Consider the following 20725-nt stretch of genomic DNA (forward strand, 5'->3'; position numbering starts at 1 on the left):
TTTGAGATTTCAATTTTTGTTTCCCTCCAGACTTTCTTGGTTTTTGTATGTGTGTGCAAGGTACGGTAGTATGCGATATGACTCCAAATGAATTTGAGTTCATGAACAGTGCGTGGTCAATTTTTTATTCCCGTAACTGCGAAAAGATCGTACTCTGCGAAAAAAAAACTAACAAAATTCATCTAAATACCTCCACGGTGTGTCTGGTAGAAGAAATTTATTACAAAAAAATAGGCATCGCTAATTTTTATGTTACGTGAAAGTTGACGCTTCTAGCTTTCATTCAAGCCCAACATCGAAATATTCCATCGGGGGAACTTTTTCATACAAAAATTGGGTATGTTTGTTAAGTAGAAATAGGGATTAATTTGGAACCGTTCATTTTGTATGGGGAAAAACAGTATTCTGAAAAAGTTGTTCGAGATCCCTCGGTGGATTTTTTTGAGGGACCGTGCAAATGAAAGCTGAAAGCCTCTATTTTTGAATAGCGAAAAATTTGACGATGCCTATTTTTTTGTTATAAACCTTTCCCATACACACGCCGTGCCTCATGAATTTTTCGAATTTTTGCTATAACTAAAAATAATATTTTATATATTATAATAAGAATGTAGTAGCACTAAATGGCATCCATAATTATTATGGATGCCATTTAGTGCTACTACATTCTTATTTTATTTATTTTCGTGTGTGTATCAATATTAGGATGGACTGCATGTTAAATGTGGTTGATTGACCATGATATTCGGTCGTACCGTCGTCCTCATTCTGCAGAAGTAGGTTCTAGGTCACATATACAGGTCGGACTCGATTATCCGGAGTATCGATTTTTATTTCACTCCGGATAATCGAATTTTCCGGATAATCGAATCGCATATAAAAAAAATCAAAATTTAAAAACGTATGAAAATATATGTTTTTGATATTTTATTTTCATGAAGCAGTGGCGTAGACAGAAATTCTAATAAGGGATCGTCCATAAAATACGTAAAAAAAACTTTTTTTTGCTGCTTCCCCTAGTCACACTTTTATATAAGTTTTCTGAAGTTTTAATGGGTCATCACAATTTGCTGCATCTCCCCACCCTTCTCAAAATGTGACTTAATTTTTGGAGATTCCCTTTGTATGCTGTAGGTTGGTTGATAAGATCGGGGCACTTTTCTGTCAATTGTGAACTAAATAAAAAGGTTCTGGGTTCGTGGAACAAAACATAAATACTGAGGGCCATTCATTAAGTACGTCACGGAAAAGTCAGTATAAAAATTTCCAATTTTAGCGTAACGTACTAAATGGATGTTCCCTAAAGAAAGCATGGTTGAAGGAAAGAGGTGTGGTTGGTGTAAATTGGAAAAAATGTTGGGAGACATGAAAAAAAAAACTTTTGAAGTGAATGGGGCTGTGTTATTGTCGTCGCGGTTGAAACCCGAAGTTTCTCCACACGCGACATTCGAGTTTTCTCCAATTCCATACGTGAGTCCTAACGTCGGACGTAGTGCGCTGGGTAGCGGATCATGCCCTCTATCCAGCGCACCTTGCCTGATACGTTCGACGCACGGTTTGAGGAAAAAATCGATTTTCGCGTATCAAAAATACCGATTTTCAACTGCACGAACAATATGATGAATTCAGCGTTTATTTTCAGAGTGCCCCAATCTAGAAACAGCCTCTTCCGTGTGTCTATAATACACACGATACTGGGAGCAGTGATGCCAACCCAACAAACATTTTGGTTAAACTCCTGAAGAAATATAAAAATCAGGCGTTCGATTTGAATAGGTCCTAAGTTAGCTGTGATTCCTATGTAGATTCGACCTATTCAAATCGAACGCCAGAAATGTTCTCTGATTCTCAAGTCCACCCCCATATTTTGATTGGCATCCAAAAAGAAGATGCTGCTTTTTCTGGTCATTTGCTTCTTTGACATCAATGATGTAGGAGTTGAGCGAAAATTATTAAAATTCGTGAAAGACTAATGTGTCCTAAAAACTAGCTTTTCGGAGGCAATCATGGACCTCTTAATTTCAATGGATTTGGCTGAAGTTTTGACCAGTCACTTCTTTTTGGATGCCAATCCAAATTTGGGCGTGGACTTGAGAATCAGAGAACACTTTTGAAAAAGTGGACAAGCCTTATTTAAAACTTCCCGGAGAAATCTAAAAGAATTCTGAGGAATATCCGGAAGAATTTTTGAAGAAATCCATGCAAGAAATCCTGTAGAAAATAATGAACAAAAATATCTGAAGGAATTCCTGAAAGAATCCTAGAAGAAATTTCTGCATGAATACCTAAAGGAATCCTCAAGGACTTCTGGTGGAATATCAACAGAAAATTCCGCAGGAAACTTTAAGAAATTCCTGGAGAGAGCCGCATAAGAATCCCATGAATAATTTCTAGAAAAAAAACGTAGATTCACCTTTGGGTATTTAAAGTACAACTACAAAAATCCTTGGAAAAATTTCAGTATAAAATCCTGATGGAATCCCAACAAGAACTGCTCGGGAAAAAATTCGAAAAATCTCCTCGGGAAATATATGGCGGAATTCCAGCAGAGGAATCTCAGCAGAAATTCCCAAAGGAGTCTCAGGAGAAATTCTTGGAGGAACAAATCTCTGAATGGTTTCCCCTTGAAGGAAAATTTGGAGAAATCCCAGAAACTCTATCTGAAGAAATGCCAGCGATCATTCTTTGAAAATTTGCTGGATGATTCACGGCATGTTTTGAAAACAGATGCAAAATTTAGCGTTTTTTTCGAAGAGAAGGGATTCAACATTTTTTTGGCTCTTTTCAAATAAAACGCGAGATTTTTTTGTTACGTAATTTGTATATGACGCCAAAAAATATCATCTGAATTTGAGGTACACTTTAAAATACTCTCAGTAAAATACTGGAAATGTAAAATGTTAATTCAGCATTAACAACATTAACAAACATTTTAATTTTATCGTTAAAAGAGGCTAAAATAATCGGGTCAAAAAGCCGACCAAATCGGAGGAAAAGGAGATCAGGGGCTTCCAAAATCGTGTACGTGTCAGCACAATGTTATAATACTTACTTATGTCAAATTTTATCATTGAAATAAAAAAAATATCGCAATAAAAGTACTCCGGATAATCGAGTCTAAAATTCCGGATAATCGAGTCTCCGGATAATCGAGTCCGACCTGTATTACATATTTATATGTACCTAGATAAAAATCTATTTAAACCTCATTTTTCGTAATGACAAAAATATTGTATGCAACTCGTTGTAAAACTCGATTTTGTCAGCATTCATCGTATTTATCCACCTCGACAAGCCTTGTTGGATAAATGCATGATTTGTGCTGAACAAAAACATCATTTTGCAACTAACGTGTTGCATAATAAACTTTTATTTTTTCATGATTTGTTGAGAAATCCAGAGAAAATAGGTAGAGAAGCGAAGAGTGAACAGCCGTCTGAACGGCAACACTTTTTTTGTTTTGATTTCGTCACTCGAATGTTGGCAACTGCCGAAAAACAGATTAATCCACCTATCGAGGGTAGTGTCTTTCTCGTGTACTGCATTAGAAAATGATTTATGCTGCTGAATTATTAACAAGAAATCATCTAAATGGTATGCCAAAAAGAATAAATTTTCATCAATTTAAAGAATCAATGTTATTTACAGTAATATCCTTGATATTCAAAAATATTGGTAAAAAAATGTTTAAAATGATCGCAATACTTATCTTGAATTATGCGGCAATCGTCAAGGTTTGTTGATTTTGTTCGATAGGATACCAGTTTGACGGTTCGATAAGGTATTTTTGGCTTCACACTCTTCGCTTCTCTACCTATTTTCTCTGGAGAAATGGGAGAAATCATGTTAATAAGTTGATATTTATGATGTTTGCAAAAGTTTGACTACTTTTTTGGATGAACTCTGGATGAACCCTTTTTTTTGTGTGTGTACGTCGTCTGTCAACCAACGCGGAGGTCAAAACATTTTCGTTTGGTTGGAAGGAAATTTCGGAACGTAAAAAGTTTGTAAAGTTCGGTTGTTTCCCTTGAAAATCTGTACAAAAATCGATTTGTATCAGTGTCATAGTGAAGTGAAAACAGGTGACAAACTATTCTGCATGCAAAATGAGTTAAACAACCAGATAAAAACGTAACAAAGTGTCTGTCGCCGGCGTAGGAATGGATTCGTTTTTCGACTTCGATACAAATTTGCCTCCGATGGCGGGAGCAGACAATAATGGCCGTGGAGGTGCCGCCGGTCGCCTTATCGACTCCGAAGACGAATACGACGCGCTTAATGGGGAAACGTTTGGCCCGGACCCGGACAAGGGGGACTGGGAGAACATGCATGAATCGCTGGTCCGGTTGGAGAATGGTGGCAATGGGATAACGACGACGGATAATGCCATCCTCGGAACGGGAGCGCTAGGGCTGTTTGACGATGATGAGATTGATTTACACTTTCCAAGATTTGAACTAACTGATGGCGACGAAAGTCTATGCAGTAGTGGAGCAGATTTAAGTCTAGACGACGATCTCTGCACCCGACTTAGGTTGGATCCCAGCATTTGGGATAGCCCGGTGAAACAACCGGCAGTTCAAACGTTTCCACAGAGTCTTGTTCAAAATGAAATGATAAGGCCTCCAGGGTTTCATTTACATGCGCCTAATGTTCCGATTAAGATGATGTCGGTAGAAGACATCGAGCGTAACATTATCGAACAACAACGGCAAGAGTGCCTGAAGAAAGAAAAGGAACAACAACGGAAACTACAACAGGAGAATAGGAAAAACAAAGAATCCAAACAACATAAACAGCAGTCTCCTAGAAGTATGGCAGTGACCCCAATGATTCAACCGTTGTTGCCGCCGGCACAGCTACTAACACCCCGGAGTCAAATGTTTCCTCCGCCACCCCTGCTGAACCACCAATCTCGAGTTCCCGTGGGCTTCTTACCATACAGTTTCCTTCCAACTCACTATCCAGCGCCAATCAACAATCTGGCGATGCATCCTAGTTTCCCTGCCGGAATAGTTCGTCCCCAACTGGGATTCATTCCACGCGTTCCGGTGCCCATCCAGCCGAATATAATTCAAAACATACAAACTAGTCAATTCAATCGAAAGTTGGTTGAAGAAATTCAACAAAATCACCCCTTGCTTTCTTTTCATCGGCAGCAGAATTTGCACAGCAACAGCAATTATAAGAATCACAGCAATCAACGGTTTCATCCCAACAACATTCCGAACGGGGTAAGCTTCGATCAGCACGCCAACATGATGACCAACCGCGAAAAACAGTGGCTAATCGGCATCCAGCTGACTCAGCTTAATTCGGACACACCCTACATCAGCGACTACTACTTCACCGTGTACAAGGAACGGCTGCGAGCCAAATCGAAAGCATCCAACGCAAATCAAGCGTACCAAGACAACCAGCGGAATCATCCCTTTACCACCCAGCCGAGGAATCATGCTCAGCTATTGCTGATGTCATCGTTGGCAAGAGGTGGCAGTGCTGGTGGCTCTACCGCAAACCACCGGGACAGGAAGAACTCTGAAACGACGGCGAAGAACGGGAATGAAGGGCAAAAGGATCAGCAGCAGAATCACAGGTGAAGCAAAACACGTAACTAATTTCCTTTAATTCTCATGCTGATTCATCATGATTTCCTTTAAAAAATGTCATTTTGTACTCTCGTATGGCGACTTTTGGGAGGCAAGTAGATTGGAACAAAAGGGCATTTTTTTTCATTAAAAGAAACCGCATGCATGAAGTTTAACAAGAATAGTTAACAATACAAATTTCATTACATATTTTCCACGTTGCAAATCGCAGGTCGTACACGCCGTTGCAGTTCGAAAACTCCCTCGGGAAACTACAATGCGGCAGTGTGAAGGCCCCCCGAAAGATGATCGACATGGATGTCGTTGGAAACGAATCTGTACCCAGCCGGCCACCCAGGGAGTTGTCCATGCAGCGGAAGTCCCGTCACGTTTTGCTCCATATTGAAACACTGTACAAAGTTGTGTTGAAGATGGAGGATTTGAACAATCCGGTGGCGATCCGGGCTGCTGCAATCGCCAAAGAGAAACGGGAGAGAGAACGACAGCAGAGTAACGACGGGTTTTCTGAGGAGATTGAACCGGAACGCTTCGATGAGTTGCTGGCAGAACTCATGGCTGGCCTTACGCATGATAAAGTTACACCGATGCTGAGTGTACGCAAGGGCAAAGTTCTTCTTCGGCGAATTTGTGTTTTGCTGAGAGATAATCCGAGCCGCTGGGCCCTCTGGCGATCAATCTTTTCAGCAATCCCACTCTTGCTGAAAAAGGATCGGGACGACCGGGACGGAGTCTTGTTCGCTTTGTACACCGAGTTCGAGCGACACGTCCAGTACAGTGCATTCCCGGACCTTTTGAAACTAGCGCAAGTGATCGCAACGGAAAAGATTCTGTCCTATCTGACCGGTTGCAAGTTTTTGCTTTCCTCGATCATCACCATCGTGTTCCAGATGGAAGTATTTATCGCCAAGAAGTCCCCCAACATGGCCACTGCCAGTGAAGTAGATACCTGGGTTCAGTGTTTGAGTCTCGTAATGGAGACGACCGGTAAGTTACTATCTGGGAGCGGGGCAGTTAAGATCAGCGCACATCACACGATCAAGATTGAGCGGGAAAACAACATCGTGCGAACCATTCGTGCCCACCTCGATCGCTTCTCGGAGCACGTGAAGGGAAACGATTTTCTGGACTTCATCACGGACGGGATACGATCTTCCGGCGATAATGGCAGTAAAGCGGTTGCCGTTACGGATACAATGTGATCTCGTAGGTAAATAAGAAGCTGTGTGAGGAATATTCTGTGATGACTGATTAGGATCTACAGATGATCCGATAAAACTTTGATTTTTTTTTTCTTTGTCTATACACTTAGTGACTCTAGGAACTAGGCATTCCTTGAGGCATTCAGTTTTCTTTTTTTGTAGAAACTCTGAAAGCAAAATTACCGGGGACAGCTTGCTTCTAATAAGTTTTGAATTTTGGACGATCTGAAAAATCTATTTTTCACAGAAGGTGAGATCGTTATGGCGTTCGACCTCTGAAATCGTACAGGAAAATTACGTTGGATTCATACTTGAAGCTTTCCTGAACGTCTCACATAGAGTCCAGTTCAAATACAGCTTGTATGGCCTTCGGGCAATGCTGACAAATTTAGGTGAACTTGGGGTATATTCCTTAGGGTTTGCTGTTCTTCGTATTGCTTTTGTGGGTAATTTATCTACTAAGTACACTGCACACAGTTTCAGTAAATACTTCCTTGATGATATTAGTTCCAATCAAATGCAGATTATGTAGAATTATTAAGTAGGTATATCTCGTGCACTCCATCATGGTGCGATTGACAGTACCTTCAGCTGTACATAAACGGTAGTGTTCGTATGGTTTGTGGTCGTACTTTACACTCCCACTTCACTGATCGCTGATCCACTGAAAGGTTTCAGACAGAGGCATTAACATTCGCGTGTTTTCTCTAAGTATACGTTTTTTGGTTGCACTTAGTATTGCTTTGCATTTCGGCCAAATCCTCTCTGGAGCCACCATATTATGCTTGGGGACAATAATGGTGTTTTACTAATGTTGACCATTTGTAAGCTGGCAATGCAGGCTTTTCTTTGAAGTTCTAAGTCACAGACGGCTGAAGATTACGTAGGTGATTTGGCTAACCCTTGCGTTACAAGAATTTCAATTTCGCTAATTAAATTTGCAGTATTCGAAGTATGTACAACTTAGTGTCGGTCAACGGAACCGTTTTCGCAGATCAAAGCTTTTTTGGTTCCGTTTCGGGTCCTGAGTATCTGTGCAAAATTTGAGCACGATCGGTTGCGTCTACACTTTGCGCATTGCAAACATACTTTTTTGCATTTTTGTTATAACTTGAAAAAGTTTGTCTGAAACTTTTTAACCAATACTGTAAAATGATAGCTTAGGATGTTCGGAAAAACATTGTTGAAGACCGCAAAGTGATCCGATGCTTGTGAAAATAGTTATAACCAACGAACCGCATGCACGTGTTTATGTTTTAACATGTAAAAGAATAACAACAGCAACAAAAATCATGCTGTTTCGCCAAGCAATGCCAACGCTATAACTTTTTTCATAAGCATCAGATCACTTCGCGGTCTTCGACAATGTTTTTCAAGACACTCTAGGCTATGTTTTCACTTTATTGGTTACATGGTTTTAAAAAAAAATCCAGATTGTTATGAGAGAAATGCAAAAAAGTGTGTTTTCTCATGTAAAACCCCATACAAACTTCAAACGCGATGCGCAAAACGTAGACATAACCGATCGTGCCCAAATTTTGCACACTTATTTGGGTCCTGAAATGGGATCAAAAAAGCTTTGATCTGATGGGATACCATTGAATTTTTCATTTTTCCATATAAACGATGACCCACTCTAATGTACATACAGACCAGACCTGCATTCAACGATCAGTGTAATGTAAATAGTGCAAGTAGAACAGAGTAATCTTTTAAAACGACTCAAAGTATCTCATTGTTTAACGTTTCATGAAGACTTCCGGTTTCTGGCAATGTTCTTCTCATCTGTTACCTTTTGGCACTCCTCATCGAACACACCGTGGGTTGTCTTCGAGCAGTATCTATTACTTCACGCGCTGCTGTGTTCACTGCTCCCTGTATAGATTCCCGTAGATCACAAGATACATTTCCGGAAGAGCTCTATGAAGAATTTCTGGAGGAATCTTAGGTTTTTTTTTGGAGGAATCCCAAAGACATTCCTGGAGCAATCCTAATAATCCCAAGAGGAATTCATTAAATGATCGCATGAGGAATTTTAGGAATCGTTGGATAAAAGATCTGGAGGAATCCTGGTAGAAATTACTTGATGGACATCGGCTAGAATTCCTACACGAATCCCAACATAGATTTCCGAAGAAATTACAGTAGGTATGCTAGTAGGAATCTCAGAAGCAATCCCTGGTTCTCTTGGTAGAATATGCTGTTTGTTAAAACAGGTTTACAAGTTTAATAGGGCTAGAGCAAGAAGATCAGAAATATGTTACTTTGCAAACGTTTGTTTTTGTACTTTTCAAATGTAACACATGATTTGTCCCTGACTTAGGAATACGAATGCATAATTATCGATTGGCAATGAAAGCTCTCAGTTAAAGGAAATGGTGGAAGTGCTCAAAGAACACTCAAAAGCAAGCTCTGTTTTAGCTGGGAAGAAGTTTGCTTGTAACGTAATTTGGTGTAAGGCATGAACTGTAACTAATAAAGTAATGTCTCGATTTTATCACCCTTTTTCTTCTTGACGTAACGTTCTCCCAAAGCATACTTCTCAGCTTAAATGTTCTATGAGCACTTCCACAATTATCAGCTGAATGTTTCCTTTACCAATAACTATTTTGCATGTGTATATCGTGATGGATTTTTTGTGCGATTTTTAAATAGCAATGTTGACTGTTAAAAAAGAAAAATAACATTAGAATTTGAACCAGATTTGAACTTAGATCATTGGGGTGTGAGTAGCACGCCCGAGATCTTTTGGCTATTTCAGCTTGTTGAAAACTGGATGGTCAAAGCTTAACTACTTCAACCATAAACAAACGACCAGCTCCCGTCGTGTGTTTTCTACCGTAGCGATTACTAAGGATCCGTTCCAATTGGAGAGTTAAAAATAATTTTCACTTAAACTTGACAGTTCAATAATTATTTCCTTAGGAGAACTGTCAAGTTTGAGTGTCGAATTGTCAAATTTAAGTAAAAATTAATTTTAGTTCGCCAATTGGAACAGACCCTAAGGGTGTGAACCATTTCGCTTGTTCGTTTAACTTTTAGTTAAAATTTGACACTTGGATAGTTATTTGCCATCGAAAAGTTAAAGAATAACCACGACGGTGGCCCATTTGAAATTTGACAGAGGAGTAGTTATTTGGAACAAAATACAGTACGCAGCCAAATCATTGCGAACAAAAAATAACTATCGAACTGTCAAGACTAACCCTGCTCGCGAGTAGAGTTATTTTTAAAATAACTATCGAAGTGTCAAATTTTAACTAAAAGTTAAACGAACAAGCGAAATGGTTCACACCCTAAGAGAGACAATCGCTCATCGGATGGTAAAGTTACTACCTAGAAGAGCATTATCAGAGTCCACGATTCATCAAATTTGACGTCAAGAGCGATAACAACTCGTCTTGAAATCTTGTCCCACAATCGGTAACCATTGGCAGCATATCCAATCATACACGGTTAAAAAACTGCACTGTGATATAAACTGATTGGCACTTGAATTCGCACTACTGTTCAATCAGTTTGTTATCAATTACATATCATTTGACAAAGAACATCCAATGCCTCTTCAATTTGAATGTAGCTTCACATCAATTCGTTGTTGACAATGTTTTGATTTCAAAACTAAAATAAAAAAAAATCTGTACAGCCGCACCCAGATTCGATACCAGGGCCCTGTAGCATAATCGGGCTAATAATATTAGCTACAAGTTACAAGTTACAAGTACTAATATTACAAGTGCTAATAATTTGTGTTGCATAAAGGCTCAATTTTCCACTAATATTATTAGCACTTGTAATATTAGTGACCATGAAAATACAAGTTGTTTTGGTTCATTTACCTGCAAAATTCATCCGACAGTTCACTATTAATTTGAAATGGCAGTTGATGTTTGTTTATATTCTGCATTTTCCGCGTAACATCCGGAAATAACTTCATTTATTCCAACGTTTTGAATTCTTTATACGATAGATGAAGAAAAGCATGTGCTGTTTGGATAATTTTCGACCGCTCTGACGAAATATTTTTTTACAAAGTATGGTACTGCAAGTACCTAGATTTTTAGTAAAATGTCCCAAAGATTTAATATGTAGTACTGGTTGAAAAACAATGTATAAAGATTTAGCAACATGTATTATGCTTCTTGTTAAAATCCGAAGTGATCTGGGATGCAAAAATTTAGCTTTTACCTACTTTTATATGTCGCAACTCGATTCGACTTAGTGTATGTATATTGTAGTTCTTGATTAGCTTAATGATGCGCAATACAAGCAATTGATTCAAATTTATTTCGCATCTGAAACTTTACCTGTACTTATGCAGTGACCATTATATGTAATTTTACAAAGAACCTCTAATCAAAGATGGGTATTGGAAACTTTGGAGAACTTGAGAGACTCAGCAGAAATTATATTTTGGATACAAAGTGTATTTTTCTCTTCAATGAGCTTCGAATACATACCGCCAAATTTAATTGTCGAAAACTGGAATTAAGGTTGAGATGTTAGATAATTAATATCTTTTGAGTTCATCAAAATGGTAAATCGATATATTCAAAACTAAATATGACTTCTGCAACACTTTAAATCTAACTTGTAAATTATTTTACAAGACCTTTGAGACTTGTAATCAAAAGTACAAGTCATTGCTAATATTTTATACTTGTAGATTGTTTATGCAACATACACTTGTAAATTCTACTAATAATATTAGTCCGACCGACTTGTAGTATTGGACTTGTAACTTGTACTTGTAGTATTTTTATGCAACAGAAAATTATAAGTTACAAGCTACAAGACTAATATTATTAGTAAAATTTTCATTATGCTACAGGCCCCAGGACCTTTAGAGTCACGATCAACTATTTTACCACTACACTGCTTCACATCTGTTAGAGATGTGCGAATCGAAGCGAATCACTTTCTACCGCCTGTCATATATATTTACTTTCATGCCCAAAACAGTCATTACCAAATCAACAACTTTTCACTTTGGATCGTATTGCTTTTTACAGTAGTGCAAATCGAAGGGATTTTCTGTTGATTTCTCTGGTGGGTTTGTTTTGGTCCTCAAATCAATACTGACAGCATTGCGATCTCAAAGGAAAAGCACTTTTGATCATGTTGATTACGACATTGAATAGTTAAGGGATTTTTCCCTTACATCTAGCGTGCAGAATTTTTACCGTGTAACGGTTTACGTCCTCTGCGATCCAGTTTTTCTCTGTGTAGGAAGTAAGCAGCTGCGCTTTTGCTAAAGTGCCGGTAGTGGCGCTTTTCTGATAAATGTGGTAAACGTGATAACAGTGTAAACAAGCAGAAAAGTTTGCGCTACGGAATCATAGATGGTGCTCGTGTTCCATGTGTTTTTCACATATACAGCGGCGCCGCCTGGCACCTATCCACTCGAAACATCATGCGCAACACGGGTGGAAAATGCCAGTCAGGAAAAAAGAAGTAAACAACTTGAAATTTGTATGGTGATGTAATCAATTCTCTGTTACTGCAATGAATCCAGAAGAAACGCGTAGGGATAATGATTTTGTTTCTAATTTGCAACTTTTTGCCCCAAGGCACAAATCGCTGCGATGCGGAACGAGTGCAAGCCAACGATTTGTCCATACAAGAAAAATGATTTTACTTTTAATGTGGTGGCGCCATCTCTGAGAAAAACAAGCTTTGATTTCTTACTGTTGACTGGGAATCCAGGCAAACGCTTTGCAGCCGAATATTCCAAGCTTCTTAACGGATTCTGCTTGTACCTATCATTCAACTGGAACTAGATTCACTGATTTCGGAAACGTCGCAGTTGGACTTTGGATAATAAAATAAACTGCCGTCAACGCTGCTTCCGACCACATGGAATTTGGTACCTTGACATCAAACAGCATCACTCAACGACGGTCTGGTTAAACTGTTCTGCCACTCCGTTTTGTAAGGGTGTGGTCTCGACTTGAATTCCATCCCGTATAAAGTGTTGCTTTTAGGCATTTGACAAATACTCACGTCCCTGGTCGATCTCAGCTTCGAAATCTTCATTCCGAACACACTGGACAAGAGTTCATTCTTGCGCTTGAGCAGGTATACTACAGCGGCGTCGGTGGTGTAGTGGTAAGCGTGGTTGCCTCTCACCCCAGTCGGTCTAGGTTCAATCCTAGTCGACGCCGTCGGTATTTCTGAGACAAAAATATATGATCACGCCTTCCCTCGGATAGGAAGTAAAGCCGTAGGTCCCGGCCCGTCCGTGTTTAGGCTTAGTACCAGAAATAGGCGGACGTTAAACTAGAGCTGATGCCGAACGGTGTCGGCTCGCCAGAAATAAGAAGAAGAAGAAGAGAAGGTATACTACGGCGAAGTGTGTATGGTCGTCAATGAACAAGATGAAGTATTTTGAATCATCGTATGCCGTGGGATTCACAGGTCCACAGACATCTGAATGGATTCGCTCTACGGGCCTCGTTGCTCTCCTTCGGGTGCCATTGAAGGGATCACGACACTACTTCGCTTGAACACATATATCACAGAATCTCACCTTGTCTGGCTTACAGTTGATTCCAGTCACTAGGATGTTCCTCATCATTGTATTCATTCCTTGCTTGTTCAAGTGGCCAAACCTTCGGTGCCGCAGGTCATTTGTTGTTGTGGTACTCATTCTTGCTGATTGGTTTTCCAGATTCACTTCATCTTCCAGATTCAATCCATCTGCGCCACGGATCCGGAACCAACATTTGATCTACATGAGGTTGTCGCGCAATTTCGATACCAGTAGGACGTCCTCCATTCAAAGTGGTGTTCCTCGGTTGCTACATCCAGTGATTTTTGCTTCCAATGTCTCCGTCCTTAGTCACATCGATGACAACCGACTGCCTCAGCCTCTTGAAGGCCAAGAACACATCTTGACGGTTAAACAGATGATCGCTCGCATCATAATCAAGTATGAAGGTTACTTTACTCGTTATTGTCTTCTTGCTTGACCGATCTGCCATGAAAACTACCGTTCTTCGTTGCCACATTTGCTTCGTTGTCCCGCTCCGACCTGCAGTCTCACTTGAAATGTCCACGCTTTCAGCATTGGTGGCATCTTCCTTAAAACTTCTTCGGGTCATTTTTGGGCTTCCTGGACTTTTCTCCCACAAACGCTGTCGTGTTGGTTCTTCCACCGTCTTCTTGTCGTTCCGTGTACTTCAGCTCCTTCGCCAATAAACGTTGCTTGACCATCTCCAGAGCCAGGTTTTCTTTCGGGATAATCTGTAGAGTGATCACCAGTGGATCATACCTGTGCGGAAGTGTCTGGAACAAAGAAATCACCGCATCTGCTTCATCGATCTTTGCGCCAGCCGTCTTCAGTTGTCGGATGAGATCATCAAACGCTATCAGATGAACTCGCATGGATTTCCCTTCCTCCAGCGCCTTCCACATGTCCTTGCCGGGATTCTGCTGGCGTACAAGGTCCAGTACCTCATTAGTCCCGAAACTCGCAATATGGGCCTTGGCTTCACGATCCACTTCGCCGAACTTCGTTCTCTCTGCTTCAGCGCGTTCTCCGTGAGAGTCTCCAACACACCAGCAGAATCCAGGAACTTTCGCACTCTGTAGCTCCAGTTCTGGAATTCTGTTTCACCATCAAATTGTGGTATTCCGTTTGCCGATTCTCGTGCGTGTGTGCCCATCATAACCTTGTAGGGGACGACCCGAGCAACGAATAATGACGAGGTTAACAAACAAAACTGGTTTATTTAGGGAACACGTCTGTATGACTTGAGGTCTGGCTTGTGAATAACAGTTAGGAAAAAAATCAGTATGATACTGATAAGCAATTACATCCTTTGCATAGTGGGACTATTTGACTTGATGTTGTTTTTGAAATTCTATAAACAAGAGTTATATAATCACATCACATGGAACTATAACTGTTGCTATAACTCACAATTCACAAAATAATCCGTCATCACAAAATATTCAACAATCACAAGTTTAAAATCAATAGTAATGAAAGTTACATTCCCACAGGAGTATGCTGTGCGCTTGACCGTGCTGCCATCAGAATCGAACAGTGTTGAATTTTCTTACCGGGTCAAGCACATTTTACATTTATTTATTCATATTTGACGCAATACTTGTTTTTAAACGTTGCTTTCGTGAAGTTGAATACGTGTATAAGCAGCTTAAATGTGTGTGCACGTCATCATCTGCATTCATTTATAGCATTCATCCATAGTGCATAAGATTAGTAAGCGTGACGAAGCTTCTGTTTTAAATCACTTATTTACGTTGAAACGTACAAATTGACGAAGCGGACAAGTTAGTAAAAATAATGCTTCCTTATCCTTGATGTTTTTTTTCTTTGCGTGCTGAAACAGTTTGCTTTATGCCATTTTGATGATAAAGGTATAAAACCGACGAATAGCTTTTGAATTAAAAATATCAATTTCGGCGATGTAGAATGTGAGACCAGTTAGACAGGAGGGCCTATTTTGGACACTTTCCGCTAAAACTCAGTCAATTTTATGGCCACTGACGTAATTTTAACTTTTATGTTCACGGTGAGGTACGCACATCATTCTTAAATAGATGTCAGTAAAACTATTAAATTGACTGAGTTGTAGCTAAAACATGTCACCATAGCCAAATGATCCCTCATTTTACGAGAACAAGAAATGAATTGAGGAATTGGATGAAAATTCCTCTAAAAAAGACATTGGAGACCTACGAGAACTTCAGATGTAACCGAGTCTTTGAAGCATAATGAGGGTTACATTCTCTTCATCTAGTATTAATGCGATTTATACGTTTCGCACTGTACAAATAAAAGCACATATTTTTAAAATTCAATTATTTATCTACTTGTAAGAAACCTTCTTTATTTGAGTTTTGACCAAATTGGTCAACATGAAAAACATTACTTCATAAATTTTAAACGCAATCGGAAATAATGTTTATACCAAAGATATTTGCAAAATTTAGAAAATAAATTAAGCTTTTGGCTATAACGTTTTGATTATTCATAATTTTTCGTACAAAATTCTAGTCTCGCTTGAAAATAGCACATATGAACAAAAAACCAAACAAATTTCAAATAGGTTAGGTGTATGTACCAAATACTTGGCAAACATTCGATGATACACCGAGAAAATGTGATTGAGCAAACTGTTAGATATTGTTATAAACAAGAAAATTGAACATCAATAAATGTCTAATCGGTGAAAATCCAGTTGTTAGCTATTATTAGTCAGTTAGTCATTAGTGCTACCACCATATTAGTCCGTATAATAGTGCTTTAAACACTAAAACAATAAACAGTGTCGCGTCATTGACAGTAGGATGTAGGTTATTTTGAACCATTTAAAATGTTGCAGTTAAATAAGTCTAGTATGCACCGGTGTGTGGTTACGAAAGCTTAAAGCAATGCAACACCTCCGGTTAACTGAAGATCCACATTATATCTTTTGAGAACAAAATGTTTATGCTAAAAGAAGTGTTTCACCCCTTTCAAAACAGACAAGAACAAAAGAAAATCGTCAAAAGCGACAGAAAAAAAACAAATAAGCATGCTATTGTTTCGTACAAATGAAGTATTACGTTTCCAGTTTGCTTAAAATACTGCACAAAAATTCTTAAGTTATTGTAACTGTCTACAACCGAACTATTTATTTAAAGTGACATACCAATATATTTTAATAAAATCGATATTTTTGTTGATTCTGAAACAAAGCAATAAAATAATATTATTGTTAGAAAGAAAATCCATAGAGTTGGTCTGGGAATAATAAAATAAACACCGTTTTTTCTTCTGATTTTTAAATAACAACTTACATTTGTACAGTTGGGTAAATTATTGGTTAAATTAGGAAAAAAAAAAACCACAGCCAGGTGAGATTTGAACTCAACTTATTAGATTGAGTAGACATTTCTCACCTCGATAGCCGAGTCGAGCGACGGCGTCACGTTACTTAACTCGTAGAATGAGCACATTTGTCAAAGTTGTCTCTAGTTTTAAAGTTTCCTTGAATGAAGAAGTTTAGGTTTATGGTACAAGTTATTTCACGCAATTTGTTTTCCGCAAATGATCTATCGCTTAAAAAATCGTGTAAAATAAAATCGCGTAAAAAATGAGTTTAGTGTACACCCAATTAACATTTATTGTGAATGTAAACATTAACAAAGCGTCCTCAATACGGCTTGATGCTGAGTTACAGTGTTTTACAAATGGACGACCCAAGTAACTACGGTGCTAAAGCCTTATTGCATGCAGATATACGGTGTATTTAGTGCAATCATTACTTTACATGCAAACTTAAGGTTGATTTAAAGTGGAAGTGGGCAATTATACAATCAAATTAAGATTATACTAGTATAATCTTGAAGCAGTCGCATAATTGCCCATTTCCACTTTAAATCAACTTTAAGTTTGCATGTAAAGTAATGATAGCTCTAAGTACACCGTATATCTGCATGCAATAAGGCTTCAGCACCGTGGTTACTTGGGGAAAGCTTCCATGCAAGCTCTATACCCTATGAATCTGGTGAACATAATCCACATGTCTATGCTGTTCGAGCATCTTCTATTCCACCAATTCATAGCTCTTTTCTATGTAACCACTAACTGAATAACATCTTGAGAAGGCGCTTTTTCACCCTTTTCACAATTGTTAATTAATAGTTATACGGCATCCCCAAATGAATCGATTAAATATAATTAGGTTATGGATACCTACCGTGACGCAATACATGTGGAACTGAAAATATCGCTTTTAAAATGAGCCATTTTACGAGACGTTTTGGATCAGCTGATCGCTCATTTCATGAATGAAAATTTGACAGGAGGTTGCGCCCAAGCCCGGGAGTGTTAATATCAATATCAACACTGTTGTCGTTTCGTAAAATAGACTATTGAATAACTAAAATAGGGGGTTGTGGGGTAAGATGGCCACCCTAAGCATAGGCGCCTTGAGAGCATATGCTTTCATTAGAATATGACTATTTAACACTCATCCCCTTTGTTTCATGCCTTTTCTATCTTATTAACACAAAAAAGCATTTTATTTTGCACTACGAATGCAAAATTAATTCATTTGAAAAATGCTACTTTCGACTTAGAATTTTTGCCATATGGGGCAAGATGGCCACCCCATCGGGGCAAGACGGCCACAAAGCTAAATTTTTACAATTATTGTGCTTTAACTCCTAAGTAACGTTCAATAAACCAAGGTCGAATCATCCGCAACGCTTTGTCTACAGATGGTGTGGTAATTGCCAACATTTTCTTTATGCTAATGTTTGAAAAAAAAATTGATAGAAATTTCTTTGGAAATGTTCTATGATTTGGTCTATTTTTTAAGCAAACTTGTTTCTCTCGAAACGATTTATCTGCTACTCTTTTCATACATTATACTGTAATTCAACGTCTTGTAATGAACCCTCTTATGGCGGATTAAGCTACGATTTTCCATCCCTGTGCCAAAATATTCAATGAAACCAATCACCGTTCAACAGCAAATAACTTCAAAGTTTTTCTGAGGTATCATCTCCATCGTAGTTAATTTTAACAGCTTCAAATAATATGAAGAAGCAATTTTCTGTGGTTTTGCAGTATCTCTAAACATCAATAACAGTTTGAGGCTGCTTTAGATTAATTTTTAGATGGCGACATAGGCCTTACCACAGGTGGCCATCTTGCCCCGAATAATTACGATACGTTTATCATTTTTTATATGACATAATTAATTTACAACACTGAAATTTTATTGTCGAGGTTCAACAACAGTTACATATAGACACCATTAAAAATTAAAAATAATTTTCAAAACGATGTTATTTCATTACTTTTAAGTATCAGATGACCTGATACTATGAGAAAACACTGTTTTTGAGCACTCAAACTTCAAACACTATTTTATAGCAGATTTTTTCAAACTAATAGTAACTTTTTCGCACATTATAAACATGAAGCATTGTTTATAATCACAACCCATGCAGAAAATATTTTTGTGTCGCGAATTAATGCTTAAAACACAAGGTGGCCATCTTGCCCCACAACCCTCTACTTGCCGCTACATGGAATCGAACTCCCAATTTCCGTATCCTCTGGTCCTGATGATGTTCCCGCTGCCACACAATGCTTTATAATTGCGCCACAAAAAACTTTACCCAACTTCATCTTGCTGCAAAAGCTTGTGAAACGTAAAACGTAATGATGTTTACATTGAACAAGCTGTATGGTTGCGCCAACAGGTTCTTCGTCACAGCTTCTAGCCGAAAGAGTGTTCTTCAAACAGCTACGAAGCGCTGCTGTTTTGTGTAGGTATTTGGCAACATTGCAAAACGTATTGTATAAAAGCAGCTGTTTTATTGGCTGGGACTCTTATTCGATTTCCACATCTTTCGGAAAATCTTCCGGAGTAAGATTGAAGTGCAATAAAAGCAATACAAAAAATTTCACGGAACAGATGAATAACTGCAAAGTATTTGTGTAGTAGCTATATATCCCGCACGGAGAGACGAAACTACCCAAAAGTGAGTTCTGTCCACCCAACTTCGGGGTTGCGTGCGTCAAGCCAATTTTGAGTTGATGGAATCGATGTTTTTGTTGGGTTGTTTCCGCTTGCTTCCATGTGAAAAAATACCTAATTTTAAGTTTTTTCCACCCAACCGAAATTTTGACTAGGTTGTATTCACTCAAATTTGAGTACTGTGCTAGAAACTCAGTCAGGCTTATTCTGCGCGGCGTGTGAGGTGAGACGAGTCGAATGAGGTGACAAAAGTCGACTCGCCCCATTTAATTTACATTAGTCGTCTCACGTCACGTGAGACGAAACCGTCCGTCTCACCTCACATGCCGCGCAGAATAAGCCTGAGTGTTGGATTGACGCACGGAACTGCAAAAGTTGGGGTGTTTCTCTCTTCACTCTCTGACAACAATAGAAAAAGCGCATGAAAACTGAGATGAAAAAGAACTCAAAATTGAGTTTAAAAGTACCTAATTTTGAGTTTTTCAGTTTCTCCGTGCGCTTAAAGTTTGTTTTGACAATAATGTTTACATCCGACAAGCCGTGTTGGGACATCAACAGTTTCTTTATAATAGCTTCTAGCTGAAATGCTATCGATGCTATCGCATAACGCCTTTAAAGCGATGCTGATTAGTGGATTTGTCAGTATTGCGAATTGTACTGTATAGTAGCAGCTGTTTTGTTAGTGGGGACTCCTATTCGAATTGTTCAAGTTTTCACATACTCCAGGAAATCTCCCAGAGTTGGAATAGAGTGCATTTAAACCGCTAATTAAAATTGAACTATAGATGACGAAGATATCACCAAATCACTTTTCCATGTTTTACGAAAGTGACCCCAAACTTTTGGCCGATACATCAAATTGAGGGGTGACCCCAAACTTTTGGTCGATGATATCAAGGATTAATTTACTTAATAACTTTTTTTCTAGATTTTTTAGCTAAGTTCTGTAAAAAGCAGTTGAAAGCTAATAGAAAATGGGTCATATTACCGCTCTCATCTTAAAATTTGGTCGACCCAACTTCCAGCGACACTGCCGTATGTTTATATTCATTTTTTTTAGAAAATTTGGCAACTTTGGATTAAGTTTACATCCAAATTTTTTGAAAAAGTTTCTTTTAAATTATGTTCAAAGTTTCTTTGACTTATTATCTTTTGAATGAAACCTAGGGTTTTGAAATCGGACGCAAATTGGCGGAGATATGGGCCAAAAAAATGACATGTTTTTGAGGGGGTGACCCCAAACTTTTGAACGGGAGTGTAGGTATAAATTCTAGTACAACTCTTACACAAATTTTACTCAAATTCTTGTGGCATTTTGCTGCACGTACTCCATGCATCGAATAATTTTGTTTTAGAATTTCCGTTTTTTTCAGGACTTTTCGTTTCTCTAAGATTTTTTTCAGCAAATATG

At 38.6% G+C, this 20725-nt stretch overlaps 2 protein-coding genes across 3 annotated transcripts in view; both read left to right on the plus strand.

Moving 5' to 3' along the window:
• Window positions 1-20725, plus strand: part of LOC109400978 (serine/threonine-protein kinase ATM) — a 37837-nt gene that overhangs the window by 1263 nt on the left and 15849 nt on the right. The gene's annotated exons all lie outside the window — the stretch shown is intronic.
• LOC109408241 (protein PAT1 homolog 1) lies at window positions 3893-16300 on the plus strand. 2 transcript variants are annotated; one of them, XM_019681518.3, is made up of 4 exons: window positions 3893-4082; window positions 4159-5596; window positions 5821-6816; window positions 14816-16300. In XM_019681518.3, the coding sequence occupies exons 2-3, from the start codon at window positions 4161-4163 to the stop codon at window positions 6806-6808; spliced, it is 2424 nt and encodes an 807-aa protein (XP_019537063.3). In that variant the 5' UTR covers window positions 3893-4082; window positions 4159-4160; the 3' UTR covers window positions 6809-6816; window positions 14816-16300. The 2 variants fall into 2 exon arrangements, with proteins under 2 accessions (XP_019537063.3, XP_019537055.3); XM_019681510.3 differs by having other exon boundaries at window positions 3895-5596.

This window comes from Aedes albopictus, chromosome 2 (genome assembly GCF_035046485.1).
Source record: "Aedes albopictus strain Foshan chromosome 2, AalbF5, whole genome shotgun sequence".
NCBI lineage: Eukaryota > Metazoa > Arthropoda > Insecta > Diptera > Culicidae > Aedes > Aedes albopictus.